The 22,390-nt window shown below is 37.7% G+C and overlaps 1 protein-coding gene across 5 annotated transcripts in view; it reads left to right on the top strand.

Annotated features, from left to right (window-relative positions):
• PRDM5 (PR/SET domain 5) overlaps positions 1-22,390 on the top strand; it is a 201,097-nt gene that overhangs the window by 63,941 nt on the left and 114,766 nt on the right. For all 5 annotated transcript variants that reach the window (XM_055317113.1, XM_055317114.1, XM_055317110.1 and 2 more), the window contains one exon: positions 3,867-3,989. In XM_055317113.1, coding sequence (XP_055173088.1) covers positions 3,867-3,989 — 123 coding nt within the window. The remainder of the gene's footprint in view (positions 1-3,866; positions 3,990-22,390) is intronic.

The following is a 22,390-nucleotide window of genomic DNA, read 5'->3' as shown; positions in this document are numbered from 1 at the left end:
ACACTTTGGCTGCAAAGGTTAGTTAGATGCTGGAACATGATACTAAGAGGAATATCTTCTTTATTCGTTAGACTTTAAAAATGTTCAACTTATTACCTCAGGGTTTGGTATCAAATTAAAAATAGATAAATGGAGACTGTAATAGTAGCCATCTGTCTGGAGAATTTTTATTTGGTTTGTCTGGAGAGAGGAAGGATGGCTTAGATTATCTTTGAATGTCTCTTTTCGATATTTCATGAGGGGAATGCTGTGGGTGGGGTGGGAAGATACAAATCACATGAGCAGATGATCTAACAGCTTCAGTGAAGTGTTGAAGACTGGGAAGGGGAACGAGGCACTTCAGAGTTGGAGGGAACAGGTAGCCTGCAGAGAGGAACTCAGAAGTCATTTGGTTCAGGGTGTTTTGAATAAAATAAATAGTGGTTCTGTTCATGAACAAAAGAAGTATCTCAGCTACAAATATGTAAGCAACTATATAGTACGTTGCTGTCTATGGTCTTGCTGCTATGAGAATGTAAGTAATCGTGAGTCGATATGTAAAATTGGATGTATTGAAAGTGACAGGTTTCATCAGAAGTTTAATATAAAATTAAATGCTGCTAGTCTCCCTAAGCTGTGATGTGGTGTGAGATGGTTATAGACAACCAGAGTCCATACATCTAATGGACCGGAAATAAGTCACTAATACTGAATAATGGGACCTAGTTGGAGGGAAAGGGCCTGGGAAAAAGCTGAAATATACAAAGAGCAAACGATGCCCCTGGTCGAGTGTGCTTACTCTAATAAGTCCCAGAGAAATCTTTGTTATGTTTCATATGTTTGAGGAAAGAATTCCAAATGTCAGACACATGTGATATATATTGTACTTCCTACTGGGCGACAAATGTATGACTTAGAGGTAGTTTCTGTAAGTAGTGCTATCCTCTCCAACGGAGATATGTCCCTGACAGAGCCAGTGGGGTTTCCCTACATAAAATAAGTTGGATTGTGTGGATTCCCACAGTAGTGGTGTTCCAGATGAGGGTGTCTGTTTGTGTAAATGGAGGTCTCAGTCCTTGGATTCCCCAGAAGGTTTATGTGGGGATCTGCACTCCAATAAGATAGCCAGAAAGAATGTAGTAAACGCAAAGCAGTTCATTAAAGCAAAAAAAGTACACTCTCAAGGTGGGAGAATAGGCAGGTTGTGAGAGGTGGAACTGGCCCCTAGGTTGTTCTGGGATTGGGTATTACTGGGCCTCTCTGGGCTGGGAGGAGCTGTGATCTGCAGTGAGGTGGTCTCTTAATGGAGGCTGCCTCCAGTCATTTGGGAAGCTCCTCCCACAGGTTGGGAGTGAGAGTTTGACCCTCTGAGGTTTGGCAGCCTTCTCCATCGTGGGGGGTGGGGGGGATAGAGGGTTGTACCCATTATGCAGATACATTATAATGAGTCTAGGGGTTATCTTGGGGCAGGGGTGGAAGGGGAGAGAGCATGCTCTACACCTTGTCATTTGATCTGCCCACCCCAAGGTCTTGGAAACTACAAAGGCCATTGTCTTCACAGGCTTTTAATGTGTAGCTTATTTATCACCAGCCTTGCCTCTGCTCCTCTTCCATCATTCCCCTTTAAAGACTGGGGATCCTGCCTTAGGGTGTTCCTTCCACTGCTTCAGTCACCCTTCTGCTGAACAGTTGTAGATTTTAAAATCTGATTCTAAGAAAATTTTTCTTTCAAGTATCTAATGGCATTGCTATTCGTTCTGCTTAATTTAGCTCTTTGTCAAGATAAACAGTTTTGTTACTGTAGCTACAGAGGAACTGGGAAAGGAGACTTTATACCCAATTATCTAACGTGATTTATTTAATGATTTATTCACTGTCCTTAAAGAAAAGTGAGTTGATGTCCTCTTTGAGGAGGGGTATAGAGGGTTTTTTCTATCTATCCCAGCGGTGTTTCTGGACACTTCTGACGTTACCCAATGGGCAGTGAGGGGTAAGCAGCAACATAGCAGTTTTCAAGTGCCTCCCAAAGGAGATCTCAGTATGAGCTTTCCTAGTGAGAAGTTACAAATTCCCATGGCTTCTCACCTAAACATATGAGATATAAACAGCAGGTGTTTATAGTCCTGAGTTCTTCTTTTAGCAATTATAATATCAAAAATTAAATTTATGCTTCTCAGTGAGGTCTGGCATTTTGTTAGCAAGATTTTAAAATGATTATTGAGGATCCTTTGGCATTTAAGAAAACAGGAATTGTTTGAGAAACATGGCAGTGAATGGTATGAAGACAGAACAGGCAAACTGTATTTTTTCTGGACAATATATGCTAAAATCTTGACATATCAGTGTTTGGAGCTCATGTAGCAGATGTTTTGATGTAACAGTTTTTTGGAGGTAACTTGACCTCTGCAGATGGCTTCCTAGTCTGTACATCAGTATGTGGCTGGATCTGTGCAGTTTGTTTGATGTCCATGCCCCTCATTTTCTTGGTTGCTTTTGTGCCACTCCCGGGGCCTTTCTAATTGCCTTCTATGTGCTGTTCTCTCTGGGTGGGAGCACTCTATCTCCAGCCCTCCACTGGCCACTGGCCGGTGCCTGCCTTCTATAGAGCTCCTCTCAGGTCAGAGAGGCTGTATCATCTCTTCTGAGATTGCTCAGCTCCCCTCACTCTGCTTCCTTCTACTCTGCTTGAGTTGTCTTCACAGCTCTTATCTTTACCTGAAGTTATATCCTATGCTTGTTTGTTCTTAAATGCTGCAACGATGTCTATCTCCATCTGTCTTGTTCACTGAAAGATTCATAGTGCCTTAAGTTGTACCTGGCACATGGTAGGGACTCAGTGAATTATGTCCAGTGAATGCATGATTGTCCAAATGGATCATTGGGAAATTCAGACCTTATTAGGCTGATGGTGCTTTATTTTATTAAATGAAATTTTGGAGATGTAGAATTTGTTTATCCCCACCCCAGGTCTGCAAAGGTGAATTTATATTCTTATATTTGTGTTACTTGGTATTAGAGATCTGAAGTGCTAATCACTCGCTCCTTTCCTTCTACCCTGGATTCCAGTGGAATTTAAACACATAGTGAGTTGGATACAGATTGATATATGCATTATTAAACTGAGCACCGCCTGATAGCCTACAGCGCTGGGGCCTTGGAGAAGCTTGATTTGAAGCAACTTGGATTCCAGAATGTCCAATGGATTACCCACTCCTTTGGCAGTTACCTCTCTCCCTCCAACTGAATGTTGAGTGGTTATGATCAGGAGGCCTTATGGCATGAAACAAAAGACAGAGGGCTCACAGACCTCAGCAAGCCATGAGCAGGCCATGAAAAGACAAAATGGAACCTATTTTATTTATCTACTAGTTAAAAATGTGAAAATGTGGCTCAGTGGATGTCAGATTCTACTGGTTTCATTAGCAAGTTCTCCTCATATGGAAATGATTCAGGAAACAGGTGGAGAGTGAAATTGAAAGGATTGCTCCAGCTCCACCCCCCTCAACTGGGAACCAAGCAGTATCACCCTCTTCAGTGGGAAAAAGGGGACAGGTTGCAATTATGGTTGTCCCCTGGGTAATTGCAGTTGCAACACGTATATTAAAATATACCTACTAACAAATAATTTTAACCAGAAAAGAGCTATCAACACAGGATGTTTCTGAGAGTTGCTTGCAATTGTGAGTCATCTAGACATCTGCCAAATAAAATAGGCTCTATTTGTATGTATGTTTAAGGGGAAGAATGGATGTTAATCCAGCATCTATTCAACACCTGTCAATAAGAAATGTGTATCCTTATGAGAAAATATCATATCCTACTCTTGATATGTTTAGTATGACTAATTCTAACTTCATGTACAAACTCAGGAGCTTTTTATTTTTCAGGTTCGTGGGAGTAAGGGAGAAGTTCTATACATTTTGGATGCTACCAACCCACGACACTCCAACTGGCTTCGCTTTGTTCATGAGGCACCATCTCAGGAGCAGAAGAATTTGGCTGCCATTCAAGTAAGTTTATTTGCTTCTTATTTGTACTATGTACTGTGAGAGGAATGAACTAATTTATAACTGCACTCCCTGTTTTAAATTTATTCCCAATGACCTGTATCAAATAACAGTAACTAACTCATAAAGCAGAGAACTCATCTATTCAGCATATGCAGAAAAGAGTCAAATCTAGTTGTAAATTTACACCAGATCATTCTCTTTATGAGAATTCTTGAGGGAACGTATTACATGGTCTGATATTGTCCTTGGTAGATCTTGTTTTCAAGTACTTTTGATTCATTCAGTGAACATTTATTGATAGTTTCTTTATTTGATGGTTTATTTGGCTCATAGGACAATATTCTTTGTTATTATTTGGGAAAGGCTTGATGGAGAAATTTTACTTGGGTATATCCTCATGACTAGATTTTGAGCTTCTCGAGGATAGTGTATTAGCCAGGGTTTCCCAGAGAAATAGAACCAAAAAGATCTATATATCTGTCTTTCTGTCTATCTATTTATATATCTATCTATCGAAAGATGTATTCTAAGGAATTGGCTCATGTGGTTATGGAGACTGGCCAAGTCCAGAATATGCAGAGCAACTGTCCCACTTTGAGTCTAGAGGCCATGGGCTGACGTAGAAGAACCAGTGTGCCACTTTACATGCTATTAGGCTGGAAGAGCATATATTCTAGTTTGAAGATCATCCAGCAGGAGAATCCTCTTATTTGGAGGAGGATCACCCTGTTGTTCTGTTCAGGTCTTCAACTGATTGGATGAGGCCCACCCACACTGGAGGACAATTTGCTTTAGTCAAGTCCATCTATTTAAATGTTAATCTCATGCCAAAACACCCTCACAGAAACACCCAGAATGATGTTTGAACAACTCTCTGGTGATCGATCCTGTGGCCCAGTCCAGTTAATACATAAAATTAACCATCCTCAGTAGGAATCGTATTTTATTGAATTCCATATGCCTGTCTCCTAGCCTAGTACTGCACATTACATTGGGCTCTGACAGAAACTGTGAGTTGAACTTAGATGATTCCTCAGCAGAAATTCAGCCAAGATGAGAAAAAATTAAGCAAAAAGTTTTTAGAGGAGTCCTCTAATTAAAACTCCTTGATCAGATGGTTAATAGAACAAAGAAACATTGCAATTTATTGGGAAATTGGTTGATTGCATGTGAAAGCACAGCTCCTGGTACCTAAGCTGCAAAAAGAAAAAGCAAAGCTATGGTTGGCAGAAGTGAGAGAGAAGGAAAAGAAAAAGGGAACTAATATTTATTTAAGAATTTACCATGTGTGGGGAGCCCCGGTGACATAGCAGTTTAGCGCTGCTTTCCACCCAGGGCGTGATCCTGGGGACCTGGGATCAAGTCCCATGTCGGGCCCCCTGCATGGAGCCTGCTTCTCCCTCTGCCTCTCTCTCTCTGTCTCTAGTAAATAAATAAATAATCTTTAAAAAAAAGAATTTACCATGTGTATTGTTCTAGAAGCTTCATTGTACATCATGTCATTTACTCTGATCAGAAAGACTCTGTACATTTAATAATTTGCTGAGAGTTTTGCTGATTTCACTCAATTCTGAGTGTAAAGCCCACAGTCACAAGAGGGAAAATACACAGAATTAGGTTTTAAAGTAACCAGAAAGGATAGTCATCTAGAATATTCCATTCCCTGATGTTATTAGCTAACAAAAGTTTTCCATACAGATAAGCATTGGATAACCAATGTAATTACTGTCTTTTTTTTGTCTAGATAAATGAGAGATGCCTCTTACCAAAAGGCTAGATTGGGTGGAAAATAGGATCTTTTTGGCAGCTGGAGATACTAAAGCCACTTTTAGGTTATTCATGACATACGTTGATCCAACCACAAATTTCAACTGATCTTTTTAAATGTGTATACATTAATTTTTTTCCAAGCATTTTGTATTTTTTATGGCTTCCTGATGCAGTCCTCTTACAGCACCTCCAGCGTGACCTCAGAATTTTAATTTACAAACTCAGTTCAAGTGTCTCCTTGTGAATGTTACTGATATCAAAAAGCCTACATGTAGACTCATGGAATTTACTTTAGGCAAACCCACTGTTTTGTGTTCTTTCTTTATTATGTGTTTTAGAGAATGTTATTCTGTTTAAACTACATTTTTTTTCTCCTTATGCTTAAATAGTAACTCTAACCTTTGCTCAGATGCCTTTTGTTTGTGACCTTTCTTCCTATTGGTGGTTATTTCTGTATCATCTATAACACTCTGCGTTTGCCCAGACTCCCAAGGTATTGCCTGCTCAGCTTTGAGTTCCCTTTAACTGTATATTTTGCTTGCAATGATCCCTTTAGGTAATGGAATACTATGTCGGTAGGTGTTTATCTCTACTTTTTTTTACCCACATCACTCCTCGAGGCCCTATTTATGTATTTCTTTATATGGAAACCACCTGCATGTCTCTCTTTTTTTTTTTTAATTTTATTTATTTATTTATTTATGATAGTCACAGAGAGGCAGAGACATAGTCAGAGGGAGAAGCGGGCTCCATGCACTGGGAGCCCGATGTGGGATTCGATCCTGGGTCTCCAGGATCGCGCCCTGGGCCAAAGGCAGGCGCCAAACCGCTGCGCCACCCAGGGATCCCTGTCTCTCTTGTTTAGTAGCCAGTGTTGCAAAGTCTCTCACGGTTCTCCCGGTTATTCGGTCATTCAGTGTAGTACCTGTCTTCTGCTATGTCAGGTGTGCTTCCTTCCTTGAAATAGAGTACGAATCTATAGAAATGACTGTTGGCAACTTTGATACTCCCAGAAATTATTGTTTGATTTAAGAGGAGGTGAAGTGGGGGTAGGATTGGAATAGGATTCATTAACTAGAAGCTCTGTGAAGTTTCATACTCGAATTAATTAGAATCTGTTCAGAGGCCACTGTGAGAGTCTTTTTGTGCACAAGTGATGACAGTGTCTTTAATTCCTTTTAACGTTATTTTGGCTTTTCCTTAGAGTGGGATCGAGTGCACTCTGTGTTACTTGCCACAGAACACAGTATGGATCTTTGTTCACTCCCTTGGCAGAACATCTTTTTTACTTGAACGGTAGCTGGAGTAGCAGACTGTTCAGGGTTCAGAATCACATCTGAGCTGGGGGCAGAGGACATTATAGTTGGGTCACAAGGCTGACAGTGATGTCAGCCTTTTGATTTGGCGGAATAATCTCCTGAGGGTTGCATTCCAGAAACATTGAGTTGGTAGGAGAAGATCATAATGTTTCCTGAATAACATTATGAATCACTTACATTCCAAATTGTATCTGAAATTTGGGGTATTCAGGAAATTTTTTATTTGAGCTGTATGTCCCAGGAGTAGAGTAAATGAGAAACATTTGTGGCTATGTGGCTTGCTTGGTGGAAAACGTCAATAGTTGGTCCAATTTTTTTGGACAAGGGATTAAGAATTTGAAGTCTGTTTTGGCAGAGGATTGGAACTCCTTTTTGGAGACTTAGTTTACTTGTGTTTTGCAATTTATTTGATTTTGGAAAATTTGCTTTGGAGATGATGATTTAAATATATGAATTATTGAATGGTCTCGTAAGCAAAAAGTTCTTCCCACATGCACACATTTCAGAACAATTAATTGAACTGTATGTTCAGACTTCTGAAAAGTATTTCCAACTGAACCAGAAAATTCTGAGTGTGAAAGATGTGGCTTAAAATGAACCAAAAGATTTCTTAGGCCTCATAAAAAAATGGGAGATTCTTATTAAGTATTAATTTCGTTACACCAAAGGAAAAAATGTATATTTGAAGAAATATTTCACCTCCTCAGTATTTTACAGGCTTTTAAACATTTCTGGTCTTTTCATAGAAAATTATTAAGTACAGAATTATGTCATTTAAAGTCAAGACTTTGAATTCCTGGAATATTTTAGATATATTGCTACATCTCATGTTCTTTTTTTTTTTTTTTTTTAAAAACTTTTATTTATTTACGATAGTCACAGAGAGAGAGAGAGAGAGAGAGGGAGAGGCAGAGACACAGGCAGAGGGAGAAGCAGGCCCCATGCACCGGGAGCCCGATGTGGGATTCGATCCCGGGTCTCCAGGATCGCGCCCTGGGCCAAAGGCAGGCGCCAAACCGCTGCGCCACCTAGGGATCCCCTACATCTCATGTTCTTAAGGACATAGTTCCAGGCATCCCTTCCCTGGGACTTTTTTGCAGTATATTATCAACATAAATGAAAAGGTGGCTTGGTGTTATAAGAAAAAGGAGCATATGGAAAAACATTTGGGTTTTTGGTACACCTCATGAGAGATGTCAGGTTGTGTGGATGGACTTGGACTGAATATGTTGAGAGAGCACTAGGTATTAAGCCAAACTTGTGATGTCAGCAAAGCTTTGTCCCAATTCTGATGTCAGTTTAGTTTTCCCATTACCAGGAGAGCTATTTTATTACATATTATTTTCTCTCCTTTCTCTGCCTTGTGCAAGGATGGATAGTCTTAGGCAGTTTATCCTGGAGTCTTCTGGTGACACATGATATTTCAAAATGGCACAGCTGAGAGATCAAATGTGGATTTCCTGTGAGAGAAGCAACTTGAATGTTTTTAAAGCATAGACAAGACTTTCTCCATTGTCATCCAGACACCGAGATCCACGAGCTTATTAAATGATGTTGATGCAGCATTCAGATCACAGGGGCACCAACCTAGCAACCAAAAAAAAAAAAAAAAAAAAGAATTATCAAATGGATTTTTCATTTATACCAAAAATTATAGTTTTCTCTAACTCAGTTTCTTTTTTTTTGTATCAGATTTATATAAATGTTTTTTTTAGAATATTTTCTATACTCTGTTACAGAATATTAAGGAGGAGCTGTCTAATGAGTTCTTTAGTAATACCATAATATAAGTTAAATAACTTCCAGATCTTTTAATGGATTATCTTATAGTAAAGTACATATTTGTCTTTCATTAGGTGAAAGTTTAAAATAAGTTCAATTACAAGCAGTTGGTCCTATGAAATTTTAAGTACTAGTCCTACTGCGGCTACATATTCCTATGGGAAGTAGAATTATTATATTACTTATAAATCATATTATTTTAATTCAATTGTAGGTTATCAGCAAGTCAAATGAATATTTATAGAAATATCCTTAAACTGTATAAGTGATAACCTTTAAATACATCAGTTAATCCTTAATAATGATGATGGTGACGGCAGCTAGCACAGAATATGTACTATGTGCCAGTAAGTGGTTATAGCCAGAATATGTACCATGAATATGTGAGGAAGGCACTAGAATCGTCCCCTCCTTTGTCAGGTGAGTATGCTGATGCAGAGTCTAAGTAACTTGCCTGAGCCACAGGGCCATTGAGTAGCTGGGTAGGAAGTGAGGCCAGGTGCTTTGTCTTCCCTGTCCACCGTGTAAACCTCTGTGCTCTAATACCTTATAGTTAATTTGTAAAAGAGTAAACACAGATTTTAAAAACCTTCCATGCTTCTGAATTTACTATTTAAATATTTTTGAAACTACTGAACATTTGCAAAACAGTTTCATTTAAGAATATACATATTTTATTTTATTTTTTGAATATACATATTTTAGAGTTATTTAGAACTTGTGTTCCTTGATTTTTTTTTAAGTTCTCAAACCATCCTGAATTCATTCAAAAGCATTGCACCTTCTTTTCTTTTATACAAAAGTCATGCTTAGGCAATATCTGTCTTAGCCTCTTTTTCCCTTTGTTGAGGGAAATTTGCTTTGTAGAAGGATGAGGAAAGGTTAGAGTCAGTGGACAAAACAAACACTTGATATAGAAGTAGAAAGAATGCAGAACTGAGCCCAGTTTGGATTCTGTTAAGAAAGGCAATTTAAATGCCCAATTTCTGGCCCTGACCCTTGTTGGCTGAACACTTCACTTAAGCATTCATTCAACTGATAGCTCTCTAGCATCTGCTGTGGGCCAGGGCCTGTACTGAACACTGGATATGTTATAGTTCAAAAGATAATCTAGTCACTGTTTCCATAGTGGTAAAAATAATCTTGGAACTTTTCCTTTTTTTTTTGTGAATTAATGATGATAATATCTACCTCATTGGATTTTGTGAAGATTAAATAAGATAACGTAAGCAAAACACCTGGCCCCTATGTGTGCCAATGTAAGTTAGCAAGTATTTTTATCACAACTCTGCCATGTGCATAGTTTTTGTCTCTGTTGCTTTGTTTCTATATAAAACAGAGCAAACTCTGTTTTATTTCTCTAACATCTTCTCAAGGTAGCTGGTATAAATTCCAAGCATGGCAAAGACATTTTAGTAAATAATCACCACTCAAGGAACAACATGCTATGTGGATGACAGTCTTAACAGGCCTGCTCCCAGTTATGACAGCAGCAGCCTGTGCACTGCTCCTGGGCTCCTCAGTTGGATGCACAGGGAAGCATGTGTTTGCTTAGGCCACTTGAATATCGTTTACACGGGGCCATCGTACTGGCTATGGCTGGGTGGCCTGTCTTCTCTTTGGAAAGGTTACTAGGACTTTATAAATGTAAGAAATGTCCTGTAGGGAAGATATCTTGTGTGCTATGCAGAGACCTTTATTAGATATGGTGGTTTGGCAACTTTAGAGATAGGTTTAAGATCATTATTATTATGCGAAACCACTTTCAGCTTTTTAAGAGAAGCAGGTTTTGTGCAGGCCGATTGTTTCTTAGTCAACGTTGTGCCCGCTGTCAGCTACCTTTCCGAATGGGGAATGCTGGATGTTAGTAGGTAGGGTCTTTAGAAATCATTTAAAGCTAGCCTATGCTTTCATAATTTTTAAGCTGGTAAAGTCTACTGCTGAGGCATCAACCAAAGAGAAGCTCGAGTGTTTGTTTCCTAACTGAGCTGTGGCCTTTGTTAACAGGATTGGTGATACTGAAAGTATGAAATAGAATTTAAAGTAGGAATTCTGTGAAATTCTGGGAGAAAAAGTGCTGAGTCTTCGATTTTATATTTAAATTTATTATTATTATTAATTTAAAATTAAATTCTATTTAATTTCTAATTTAAAATTTTAAGTGAGGGGATCCCTGGGTGGCGCAGCGGTTTGGCGCCTGCCTTTGGCCCAGGGCGCGATCCTGGAGACCCGGGATCGAATCCCACGTCGGGCTCCCGGGGCATGGAGCCTGCTTCTCCCTCTGCCTGTGTCTCTGCCTCTCTCTCTCTCTCTCTCTCTCTCTCTCTCTGACTATCATAAATAATAAATAAAAAAAATTAAAATTTTAAGTGAATTTGAAACAGAATTGTTTAAGATTTTCCCAATACCTCTAGAATAGAAATCCAGACTAAGTAATATATCCATGGGCTCACTTAGAGAAATGATTTACTTATATATGTGTTTTTGTCACTGAACGGAGTTCCTCAAGAACTGAACTGAGGAACATAGAACAGCTATGTTTATTTTCCCACTGCCCACCCTGGCAGTCGGGGTTCAGTGAATGCTGGGTGACCTGGCCTCCTCCGTTCCCTTTCGTTTCTCTCCTGATGCAGTACACCTAGTCCAGTGTGCCTTTTCAATTCGGAAGAAAGCTTATGTCTCTTTCCTTGGAAATCACAGAAAGCAAATGCTTCCACTTGAACTCCGGTCTGCTGTTCATGTGCATGGAAGTATTTGGTCTGGCAAAGTGTTACATTTTTACCCCGGGATTGCTGAGTATGTACTGGTATGTGTGTGTACACATTTTGGTCTATTGTGTAAGTAGCTTATCTCTGAGCCAGATAACTGTGTGGCCAACAGCATCTTGTTGTTAGGTCGTAGATCTTTTTAGTTATTACCACAGATAATCAGAGCCTTCGATTAAGATACCCCATTGACTAAGAACGTGGCAGTCCTGTCTGGACTACTCAGAAACCTGGATATAGAACAGTGAAATGACTAAGCAATGATGATATTTGCTGCGAGGTTCTTTTAAATTACATTTAACAAATGTAATAATGAAAGATTAGTATTTAAAAATTAATCAACATTGCATTAAATACACTGAGACTGTGCTTTATTGTTACAAGGTTTAAGAAGAGATATGGTAAAAACTAAAAAGGAGAAAGTTTAAAATCTTTTGTTGCTAAAAAATATGATGAAATGAGGCATTTGTGTTAGATTCAGTAAAGCAAATAACATGAATACCTCACTTTTCAGAAGAGGAAATTAAAATAATATATATACTTTTAAGTGTTAAATCTAATATTTAGACAACTAAAATTAAGCATACTGCTCGTTTCCAGACAGAATTTCTTTGTGTTTGAACATAAAGAAGAAAATGGCTTTGTTTTTGTTTTTTTTAAATTGGAGATACATTTTTTGATGAGTTTTAGATTATTTTTTTAATGATTGGTATTAAAATATTCAATAAACAAACTGCAAAGTGAAGTTAATTTAATGCACATAACATAAAACACTCGAATTAGCTAGATTTAGTTCTTTATGAAGGAAAGTTGGGTTTCTAGGGAAATTTTTATTCAAAGAAAAATGTATTCCATGTAGTAACATGAGTGGATTCTCATAAAAGATTCAGCCACTACTTAGCCATACAAAATAAAATGTGAAGTTCTGCATTCCATCACTGAATTAATAAAATATTCAAAAGAAGGTTTAAAGTTTGTTTTATAATTTATATTTTTATATGGTTTACATTATAATTTATATAATTCAGTTAATGTAACGTGCACAATAAAGATATATTCAGCTAAGTATATTAAATTATGAGAATTTGAGAAACAAGCTTACAGAACCTTAAGAAAAATGTTTCTTAGAACCTTAGGAAAAATGTTTCCTAGAGCTTTAGTCATCCTTAATTGTGTCTTAGCTCTCTTTGGAAATCTCACATGATTCAAAAACACTGCTTGGAGAAAGGAAAAAGGAAGATGAGTTACTGAGTTGTAGGCCACTGTCTGTGGTGTTTTATTGCATCGAGAGGGTAGAGAGTTTAATAGAAGGAGAGTTCTAAAATATGGCCTTCCCTTTTTTGGAGTTTGTTTAACAAGAGTCTAAAAAGTAATTAAATATATTATTATCATGGCTGACTTATGTCAAAACTATACACACTATTATACTTAATTAAATGCATAATCAATTGACTGATGTGTCTATTATTTCTTAAGTTGGTATTTAGTGGACGTTTTATTTAATTCATCTCAGTGGGCAGAGATTAAACAACATTTCCTTATTTCTTTCCCTTTGGTTAACTAAGTCCTTTGATGTATGGCTGTGCACAGTTAATGGCGGTTTACACGTCTGTCTCTTCTATTAGTTTGTTTTCCTTTTTTCTTTCCCTTTCTTTCCTTCTTTCCTTCCTTCCTTCCTTCCTTCCTTCCTTCCTTCCTTCCTTCCTTCCTTCCTTCCTTCCTTCCTTCCTTCCTTCCTTCCTTTTTGTTTTTCAGAAAGGAAAAAGGAACAAAAAGGAGTATGGTCATTCTTGCTGAGAGTTTACCTGACTCTTCCTCTAGCAATAACATGTAAACCAAGTAGGCTTTTGAGAACTTTCCCTATGTGACTTAATTCCATGTGCCTATTTGTAGACTTTGGAATGTAGTGTACTTGTAAATAGCTTTCCTGATCTCTCTTCATTTTTTTTCTTTATTAAATTTAAATGCACATTATTGGATATTTATATGCTTGTATTAAACTTTTATAAATATATTTTGCTTTGTTTCAATTCATGGTAGGACCAATGCCATATTGTATACAAAAGTGATATTTAATAATCCCTTGAAATACTTTGTACCTTGCCATCCAATAACACATATGATTTTTTTTTCTCTCTTTTTTTATTTTTAAACTGTAACAGGAGGAAGTAGGTTAGGTTCTTTTTTTTTTTTTTTTTTTTTTTTTTTTTTTTTAGGTTTTATTTATTTATTCACGAGAGTCACAGGCAGAGGGAGAAGCAGGCTCCTCAAGGGGAGCCCGACATGGGACTCGATCCCGGGTCTCCAGGATCAGGCCCTGGGCTGAAGGCGGCGCTAAACCGCCGAACCACCCAGGGATCCCCAACACATATGATTTTTAATTCTGTTGAGATCATCTAAATCCCATAGGAAACCCTATCATAATTCTAACCCTAAAATGTCAATAAACAACTAAAAAGGTAATGTAAATAACACTGACACCGCACACTCACACTCAGTTATAGGTGCACTCGTTCTCTTTCCTTCCTCCCAGCAGAAGTGTCTATCCCCTCCTCTTTCTAAAGATCAAGCCTGTGTACCTCCTTCTGATGAACATAAGTGATGAACACTTATGATGTAGAGCATCCCCTCTCTTCACTTGATATTCACCCTCTGACACTGATTATCATTGTCATTGATATTAAACATTCAGATTTTTTCTTTTCAAAATTGTTCCCTCTTGATTCTACATCCCCTTTCATCAGGGATCCCCTCTTTCCTTGAATATGCTGGGTCTCCAGTTTTCTCACCTCCAATGTGCTCCTCTGCCCACACTGACCTGGCTTCTGCCCTGAGCCTTCTAGTGACTCTCTCTCTGGCCACCATGCTCTTTGTGTCACTAAAGCACTGCAGGCTTTTTGGACCTCCTTCTGCTAGATCTGCTCAATGGCATTAGGGGTTGTTGACAGTTGACAGATACCTCCCTCTTGAAGCACTCTCTTTCTTTGACTTCACTGAAACCATCTCTTAGCCACTCATTTTTGTTCTTTTTGTTTTAGCCCATACTCTTTTTTACCCAGCTATTAAATGTCTGAGTTCCTTCCACTTGTTCTACATTTGCATTTTCTCTTTTTCCTTTGCAAGATTCCTCTGTTCAGTCATCACATGGCCAAGAAACCATCCTTGAACTCCAGATGAGATTAGCTCTCTCCATTATATACTCTAGTAGTAACATGTTCATCATTGTCCTTGCATTCATCAGGTTATTTTCTATTTATATGGTGGTTGATTAATGGCTTACCCCTAGTCTATAAGCTCTTTGAGGTTGGGTACTGTGCCTGCTTTATTTACTTCACTGTGTTATACTTAGTCCTAGCATTACTCTTGCACATACAGGCTCATTTTTTTTTCTCAAATGAATTATTTACCTATATAAGAAGTATTTCTTTCTTCATGAAAATAAAAAGAAGTAAAATTAAAAACTGTTGATATTGAGTGATTATTGCTCTGAAATTATCTGAAGGTTATTTAATGTTACATTTTTGTCAAGGTTAACATGTTTTCATTGACTAGAAGGTATATCAAGTGTCCTTTAGTTTTTTATTAGATAGATTCTATTGTAGCAATATAACAAACATCTGAAATTTCAAGTTTGATTGTATTAGTCTGGGCTCTCCAGAAAAGCAGAATCAATAAGATGTGTATATATATGTGTATGTATGTATATAAAGACTCAGTTTAAGAATTGGCTCACGTGATTATGGAGGCTGACAAGTTCTGAGATCCGCAGGGTAAGCCAGCTAGCTGGAGACCAAAGGGAGCTGATGCTCTACTAGTTTGAGTCTGAATGCCTAAGAACCAAGAGAACTGAGGGTATAGCTCATGTCCAAAAACTCTCAAGCTCGAGACACAACCAGTGTTTCAACTTGGGTCCAAAGGCAGAAGAAAGCTAATGTCCCAGTTTGGAGGCAGTCAGGCAGGAGGAATTCTCAGGGGAGGTTAGTCTTTTGTTCTGTTTGGGCCTTCAGCTGATTGGATGAGGCCCACCCATGTTGTGGCTAGCAAGTTCCTATAGTCAGTCAATGAATTCACATGTTAATCTTATTTGAATATATTCTCATAGATACACTCAGAATAATGTTTGACCAGATAATCACCCTATGATTCAGTCAAGTTGATACATAAAATATACCATCATATTGATCAAATGAACAAAATTTATTATAGATTTCTACTTTTCAGTCTTTTTTTCTTTTTTTCAAATGCTGCAATTGACAAGGCACATTTAGATTTTTTTTTAAGATTTTATTTATTTATTAGAAACAGCAAGAGAGAGAGAACATGAAGGAAGGTAAAGGGCAGAGGGAGAAGCAAGCTCCCTACTGAGCAAAGAACCTGATGCAGGGCTGGATCCCCGGACTCCAGGATCATGAGCTGAGCCAAAGGCAGGGCATGTTTAATCTGTGCCTGACTTTTCAGTCACTCCACACATCAAAGCTGCTCGTTCTCCTTTTCTACAACTTTTCTGCAATACCCAGTGTTCTAGCTAGGTTTGTTGCTTACCATAATCTAAGCTACGCTTTGTAATACTGTGACTTTGCTGACATTGTTTACCCTATTTTAATAAACCCACTCCCTCTCAATCTTGTCTTGTCCCAAACTTACCTAGTTTTCAAGGTTCAGAGTGAATCTCAAACACTATTGTGAAACTGCCTCTAAAAATTCCATAGCTGCTGCTCTCCATGCAATTGTCTTGGTGCCTTTTACTTTTTATGGTAATTTAACCAGTTCCTATTCTGTTTCCACCAAAAGCATGTCAAGTCCTGCAGAGCAGAAACTGGTATTGACTTTCTTGTGAGTGGTGGGGGTTGGGGGGGTCCTGCAGGATGGTGCACATGATGTGCTACAATAAATGCATTGAATGAACATTCAGTTTCTCTCATAGGTTTTTGAATTGCCTTTTGGTATGTGAGTGGAGTGTGCTTGGCCTGATTCTGGTTCTCTTTCCAGAAAGCACATCTGCTTATCTAATCTGTCCTCTTATTTCCAGTTGGTTAAAATACTCTCAATTATTGGCTAACTTTTGAATTCTTTTTTTTTTAAATTTTTATTTATTTATGATAGTCACAGAGAGAGAGAGAGAGAGAGAGGCAGAGACACAGGCAGAGGGAGAAGCAGGCTCCATGCACCGGGAGCCCGATGTGGGATTCGATCCCGGGTCTCCAGGATCGCGCCCTGGGCCAAAGGCAGGCGCCAAACCGCTGCGCCACCCAGGGATCCCTAACTTTTGAATTCTTAAGAATTTGTTGGGAATGAGAACTTGATTCCTCAATCCTTTCTCTAGCAAGTTCCACTTTCCTGAATGACATTCTTGCCTTTATCATCGTATTAATTTAAAAGAAAATGCCAGTTATTTTTCTTAGTTTTTAGTCCATTGGGTTCTTTGTGTCTGGCCCTCAATGAGCAAGGTGTTGAGCCAGGTACTGAGATTTCTACATAGAGGAATATGATGTAGTGCCTGCCCTCTGGGAGCAAGCAATCTTTGGGGAAGGGAGGAGGCAAGGGGAAGGAGAAGTCTGTGTTTAGTGAAGTCTCATGCGATTTAGAATAATACATATTTGGGGAATGATAATTTATATGTAATTTGAGGATATAATCCCTTCCCCCATGGAGTTTACAGCCCAGTTGGGGGATGCATCTAAATAAATATAGATCAGGGTGGTAAATACTTTGGTAGGGATAGCATATTTGGTTAGGGAGGCATGTGTGGGGAATCTGTTGCTCAAACTTGGTTATATAATAATTTGGTTGAAATTCTCTTTTCTGATGTGATATGGACCAGTACTTGGTCAGGTAATAGAAAAAGTTTGTGCTAGCAGGGAAAATAGGATTGATATTTCAACCATTTAATTTTAATTTAAGTTTTATAAGTATACATTGATTCTTTAATTTTTAAAATTTATGACCTAAGACTTCTTGATTCTGACCATAGGTTTTCTCACTAGAGTTTGCAACCATATATTTTTTTATAACCACTCCTTATAGTATTCAGTTTTGCTATTTTTAAAGTAATATGAGTAAAGCCTCTTTCTTGTAAAGCAACTGGAGTGCAAACTCCTTCCAGATTTATGATTTTCCCCCGTCTTTTATAATTGCTTTGCCTTCTGTAACTTGACAATTTTTTTTTACAGATTTACCTTTGAATCTTTTTAAAAATATACAGCTGATTTTCTTAGAAACAATTGAATTTTTTCATACTCATATATCTTTGGTTTATGTAATATTTGGTTAAGTTATCAATTAAAATAACTAGTACAAGTGACATAAACATATATGGGAACACACACATGGACTCTTGCGACACAAGCATGCTAGGCAAGGGATGAGGACAGAGGTGTGCCTGTAAAGCAGAGAGCAGGCTGCTAACTGAGAAGACTTTGCTTTGGACATCATTCGGCTGATTTGATGCAGTGTCAGGTAAATCTGGGAATGAGTTAAGTGGAGGTCAGTTAAAAAAGCTTCCGATGTAAAATAGAGCAAATATGCTCTGGGAACACAATATGCTCTCTAATTGCTTGTCTATAAAATAGCCACTCTGTTCTCTGTGACATAATCTTATTCTAAAGTTTCTCGGCCTCTCAAGATTGATAATTTATCTAAGTAAAATAGCTGAAGTATACTTTTTTTTTTTCCTGTGAAGAGTACCTGTTTCCCAGGATCACATCACATGCTTTCTGTGTAACAAAATTTTATTTTTATTTTTGTCTTTTTTGTTGACTTTTTTTTCCATGATGTCAGATTTTTTTTTGTAAGATGCTTTAAAGATTACTATCTTTGCCTGAGCCCATCAGAAAAGGATAGCATATATATTAGTGATTTGTGATTGTTGTTTTTTATTTATGGACTTAGTTTTTTGTCTAATATAATATCTCATTCCTAGGAATCCTATTAAATTGTTTCCTTGCTGTGTAGCTGATTATTAGCTGTGATTAGAAACCATCAGAGACCATTTTAGTGACACCTAGGTGGCTCAGTTGGTTAAGCATCTGACTCCTGATTTCAGCTCAGGTCATGATCTCCTGGATCCTGAGATTGAGCCCTGAGTAGGACTCCATACTCAGCGGGGAATCTCCTTCTCTCCTTGCTCTCCCTCTTCCCCTCCATTTTTTTTCTCTCTCTCTCAAATAAATCTTTTTAAAAAAGAAAGAGAAGAAACATTTACATTTGTTTGAAACTTCATTTTTTAATAGGACCTGATGAATGTGCCGTAAATATGAACTTAACTTATTTTGCACAGTTCACTCTTAAATACACCTGTCATTTTTCTGTTTCACATGAATTTCCTTGATTTCAAGATGTTTAGTTCTTACCAAGAAAATAATTTAAAAAGTATTATTTTGCTTAAGTCATTGTATCAGCCAACTTTTGCTAAGAAGACTGCTTAAACAAATAACCTTAAAGTCTTAGTGGTTTCTAGCAACAAAGATTTAGCTCTTGTCCATGCAAGTGTGGGGTACATGAGGCTGTGTGACTCTTCCCAGCATTTGGTTCCACTTGATGTCTAAAGGAACAACACTTATCAGAGACCTGCATTTTCTGAAAGAAGGGAAAGAACAGTCACACAAACATGATGACTCTTAAATCATTCTCTTGGACATGATTCACCTTGCTTCCAGTCACATTTCATGTGTCAATACAAGTCACTTGGTCAAGCCTGATACAGTACACACCTCTCACACACACCACTTTGGGCTAGATCACAACTTGGTACAGCCCCCCCCCCTCCTGGTATGGGAGTAAATAAATAGGAATGCAATGTTCTGTTACAGTTAGGTCTTATTTTAAAGATTTTTGGTTTTGTTAGAGGAGTATTAATAGATATATTTTGTGAATTTTACTGTGGAAATAATTTTTTCCTGATATTTCTCAGCTTTATATTTTGAACTCTGTGGAACTGATGTTAATATACAGGTCGAGAGTGAATTAGGATTTTTGTAAGGAAGAATTAAGTGAAAGGATATTAAATACGGAATTCTTACTTCCTACTTCATTATATTTTTTTTTCTCCACCTTTATCACTTGTCTCCTTCTCCTATTGATAATTGAGTAGGAGTTCAAACTTTTCTCGTCCATCTGCTGTAGTTTCAATTTGTAATTTTAGGAATTTTGAAGATTATTTCCTATTCTGTTGATTAGTCATTAGTCATTTTGGCGGAATAATCTGACGCTATTTACTACCTTTTCAATACACTAAATTATGCCTTTGCCAATTTCATAGTCATGTTTTTTTTTTTCTTACAGCATCCACATGTGGACAACAGTCTGCCAACAAGTAAACAGAAACCAAGTTAAGTCACAGACAGGTGCAGCTGAAATACCAAATCACCCATGGCCTTTTCTAGAGTTATATTTACTTGTGCACAGTGGGGACTATATTTCTTTACAAAACAAGAGATAGTTACTTTTGCTGTTTTGAAATAGCAGAACTGAACCTCAAATGCATGAGATCATGAAATCTCAGCGGGGTATGGTACTTGAAAAGGGACAGTGGGCAAGTTGTCAGAGAAAGTGGAGATTTGTGAGTGATGCTGGATGTTGGAAGGAGATAGGAAATTTGAAAAGTAGATACATCTAGATATCCAGGAGTAAATGTTTTGTGATAGTGATAGAATCAGATTTGGTCCTAGCTATTGCCACAATACAGAAGCAGTTGCATTGGTAAAAGCTTATCAAATGGTGGCTTACATTATTCTGTGTAATTTCAGAGAAGTCCCCTCCCCCAATCTTCCAAGATTGTGTATTCCACTTTTCCACTGTCATATCCCACTTAAGTGTTTTTCTTAATTCCATACCAACTGTCCTTTTCATAGGGTGAGGTCTGAAAGGGACAGCAATGATCACATCATCCAGTATATGCATTTCTCTTTAACTTTGTTAAACCTCTTGGAAAAGATGTTATTTCACCTGTGATTGAATCTAGTTCTGTAAGGGATGAGATGATAAAGTCTACCTACACAATTTTACAGATTAAATGTAAGAGTTTCAAAGATGATGAGACTCGCCCAAGGTGAAAGGGCCCAAATGGGAAAGCCAAAGCCAGAAGAACAATCTTGTCTCCTAATTAAGTGTTCTTACTTTATATGACATATAAGTGGCTATTTCATGAGTATATTAATATCAGATGTACATAACAGAATATAAGTTTTTTCCTGCACATAAGATTGAAGTAGCATAGTAAATAATAGGTGTCTGGCCAAAGAAAGGAAATTATTTTGTGAGTCATTGAAAAGTAAGCAGAAGAAATTTAAAAAAAATATAGGAGGACAAATTCCCTTTAGCCGTTAAATGCATTGGGTTGTTTTAGGCTCCTTTAGGAAATGTTTTATCCAGTAAAATTGAAAGCTATATAGATTAACTCATTCTACTTCACTCCTGACATCACCATACCAGTTCTTCTCATGGTTCTAGTTCTAGACTGGTTCTAGGATTTGCTAAGTGTGAGCTTTACAATTTATTTCTCATCACTTAGTCTCAATTTTCGCATCGGTAAAATGTGCACTGCTTGGAGGTGTTCTTCTGGGAGATGGACCCAGATTTTTTTGGATTTTTTAATCCAGAATTACCCCTTTACGTAGGTGCTATTGATCCTATTTTGTAGAATAGGTAATAAATGAAGTTAAGATAGCCTTTCCTGATGATACGTTGCTAATAAGTTGTATACCAGAATCCCAAGTCAGGTCTATCTGATTCCAAGGCAGAGTCTCTCTGTCCAGTGTACTTGGAAATGCACTTGACATTTCCATCCATCCCTCACAAGGTTACTATGAAAATCTGATAAAGTACATGAAATTTTTAGAAAATTGCCAAGTGCTATATTGATGCGAGGTATTGTTGTTTCTTTTATGTGTTCTTAGCCACTTACTGGAAAATAGCAGTATGATCCAAGGCATAAATAAATTTTATATTTTCTGCTTTATGGATGAGGAAATTGAGGCCCATGGGATAAGGAAGGATATCTACATAGGCTGAAAGTAGCAGAGTAGTGTCATTTCCTAGTCTAGTTCTAAAGCCCATCATCTAGTCTCTCTCCTTATTCCTCTCTAGACCTGAGTTTTTATTTTAGCATAGGGGCGGATTCCATCACTATGTACTGATCCTGTGTTGGAACTTCCCAATCAGCTAAGACACTCTAGCGAGGTAAGAGTAGGTTACTAGTATGGAAAGAGGTAATGACATTGATGATAGTTATTTTTCTTAGGCTATATGCATACAGTTAATCATTCAGACTTCATGACAGTTGGATATAACACTATATGGCAACCCTTCTGTACTTTATGGATTCAGAATTGGTTATTTTGGTGCATTAGGATTTTGGCAGAGCACCCGCCTGAAGAGAATACTCTGTAGCAGCTCTACCATATGGCACTATCTCCAATGTTCCTGTTGAATCATCCCAGCCAGGTTACTACATTTTTCTGGGCTTATCTTCATTTTCTAAGTTTGTTTCAAAAACCCTAACAATTAAGATATTCAGAGAAGCCCTTGTATGTATAAATTTGCCTGTAAATCTGAATTCTGCATGAGATGTTACTACCAAAATGATGAATCTAATAAAACTGTAAGCCACCATGATTTTTTTTTGTGTCATTCAGAGAAACAGATCAACATTCTCCTTTTCTTTACTTATTTGAATAGATTATCAGTCCAAAGGAAGAACTTTGCAAGTAGTTTGTTACCTAAAATGATATCTTTTTTGGTTGGGAATTATGAATAACTCTTTGTATAT

This window comes from Nyctereutes procyonoides, unplaced genomic scaffold (genome assembly GCF_905146905.1).
Source record: "Nyctereutes procyonoides isolate TBG_1078 unplaced genomic scaffold, NYPRO_anot_genome, whole genome shotgun sequence".
In the NCBI taxonomy this organism is placed as follows: domain Eukaryota; kingdom Metazoa; phylum Chordata; class Mammalia; order Carnivora; family Canidae; genus Nyctereutes; species Nyctereutes procyonoides.
This window is presented reverse-complemented; position numbering and strand designations above follow the sequence as displayed.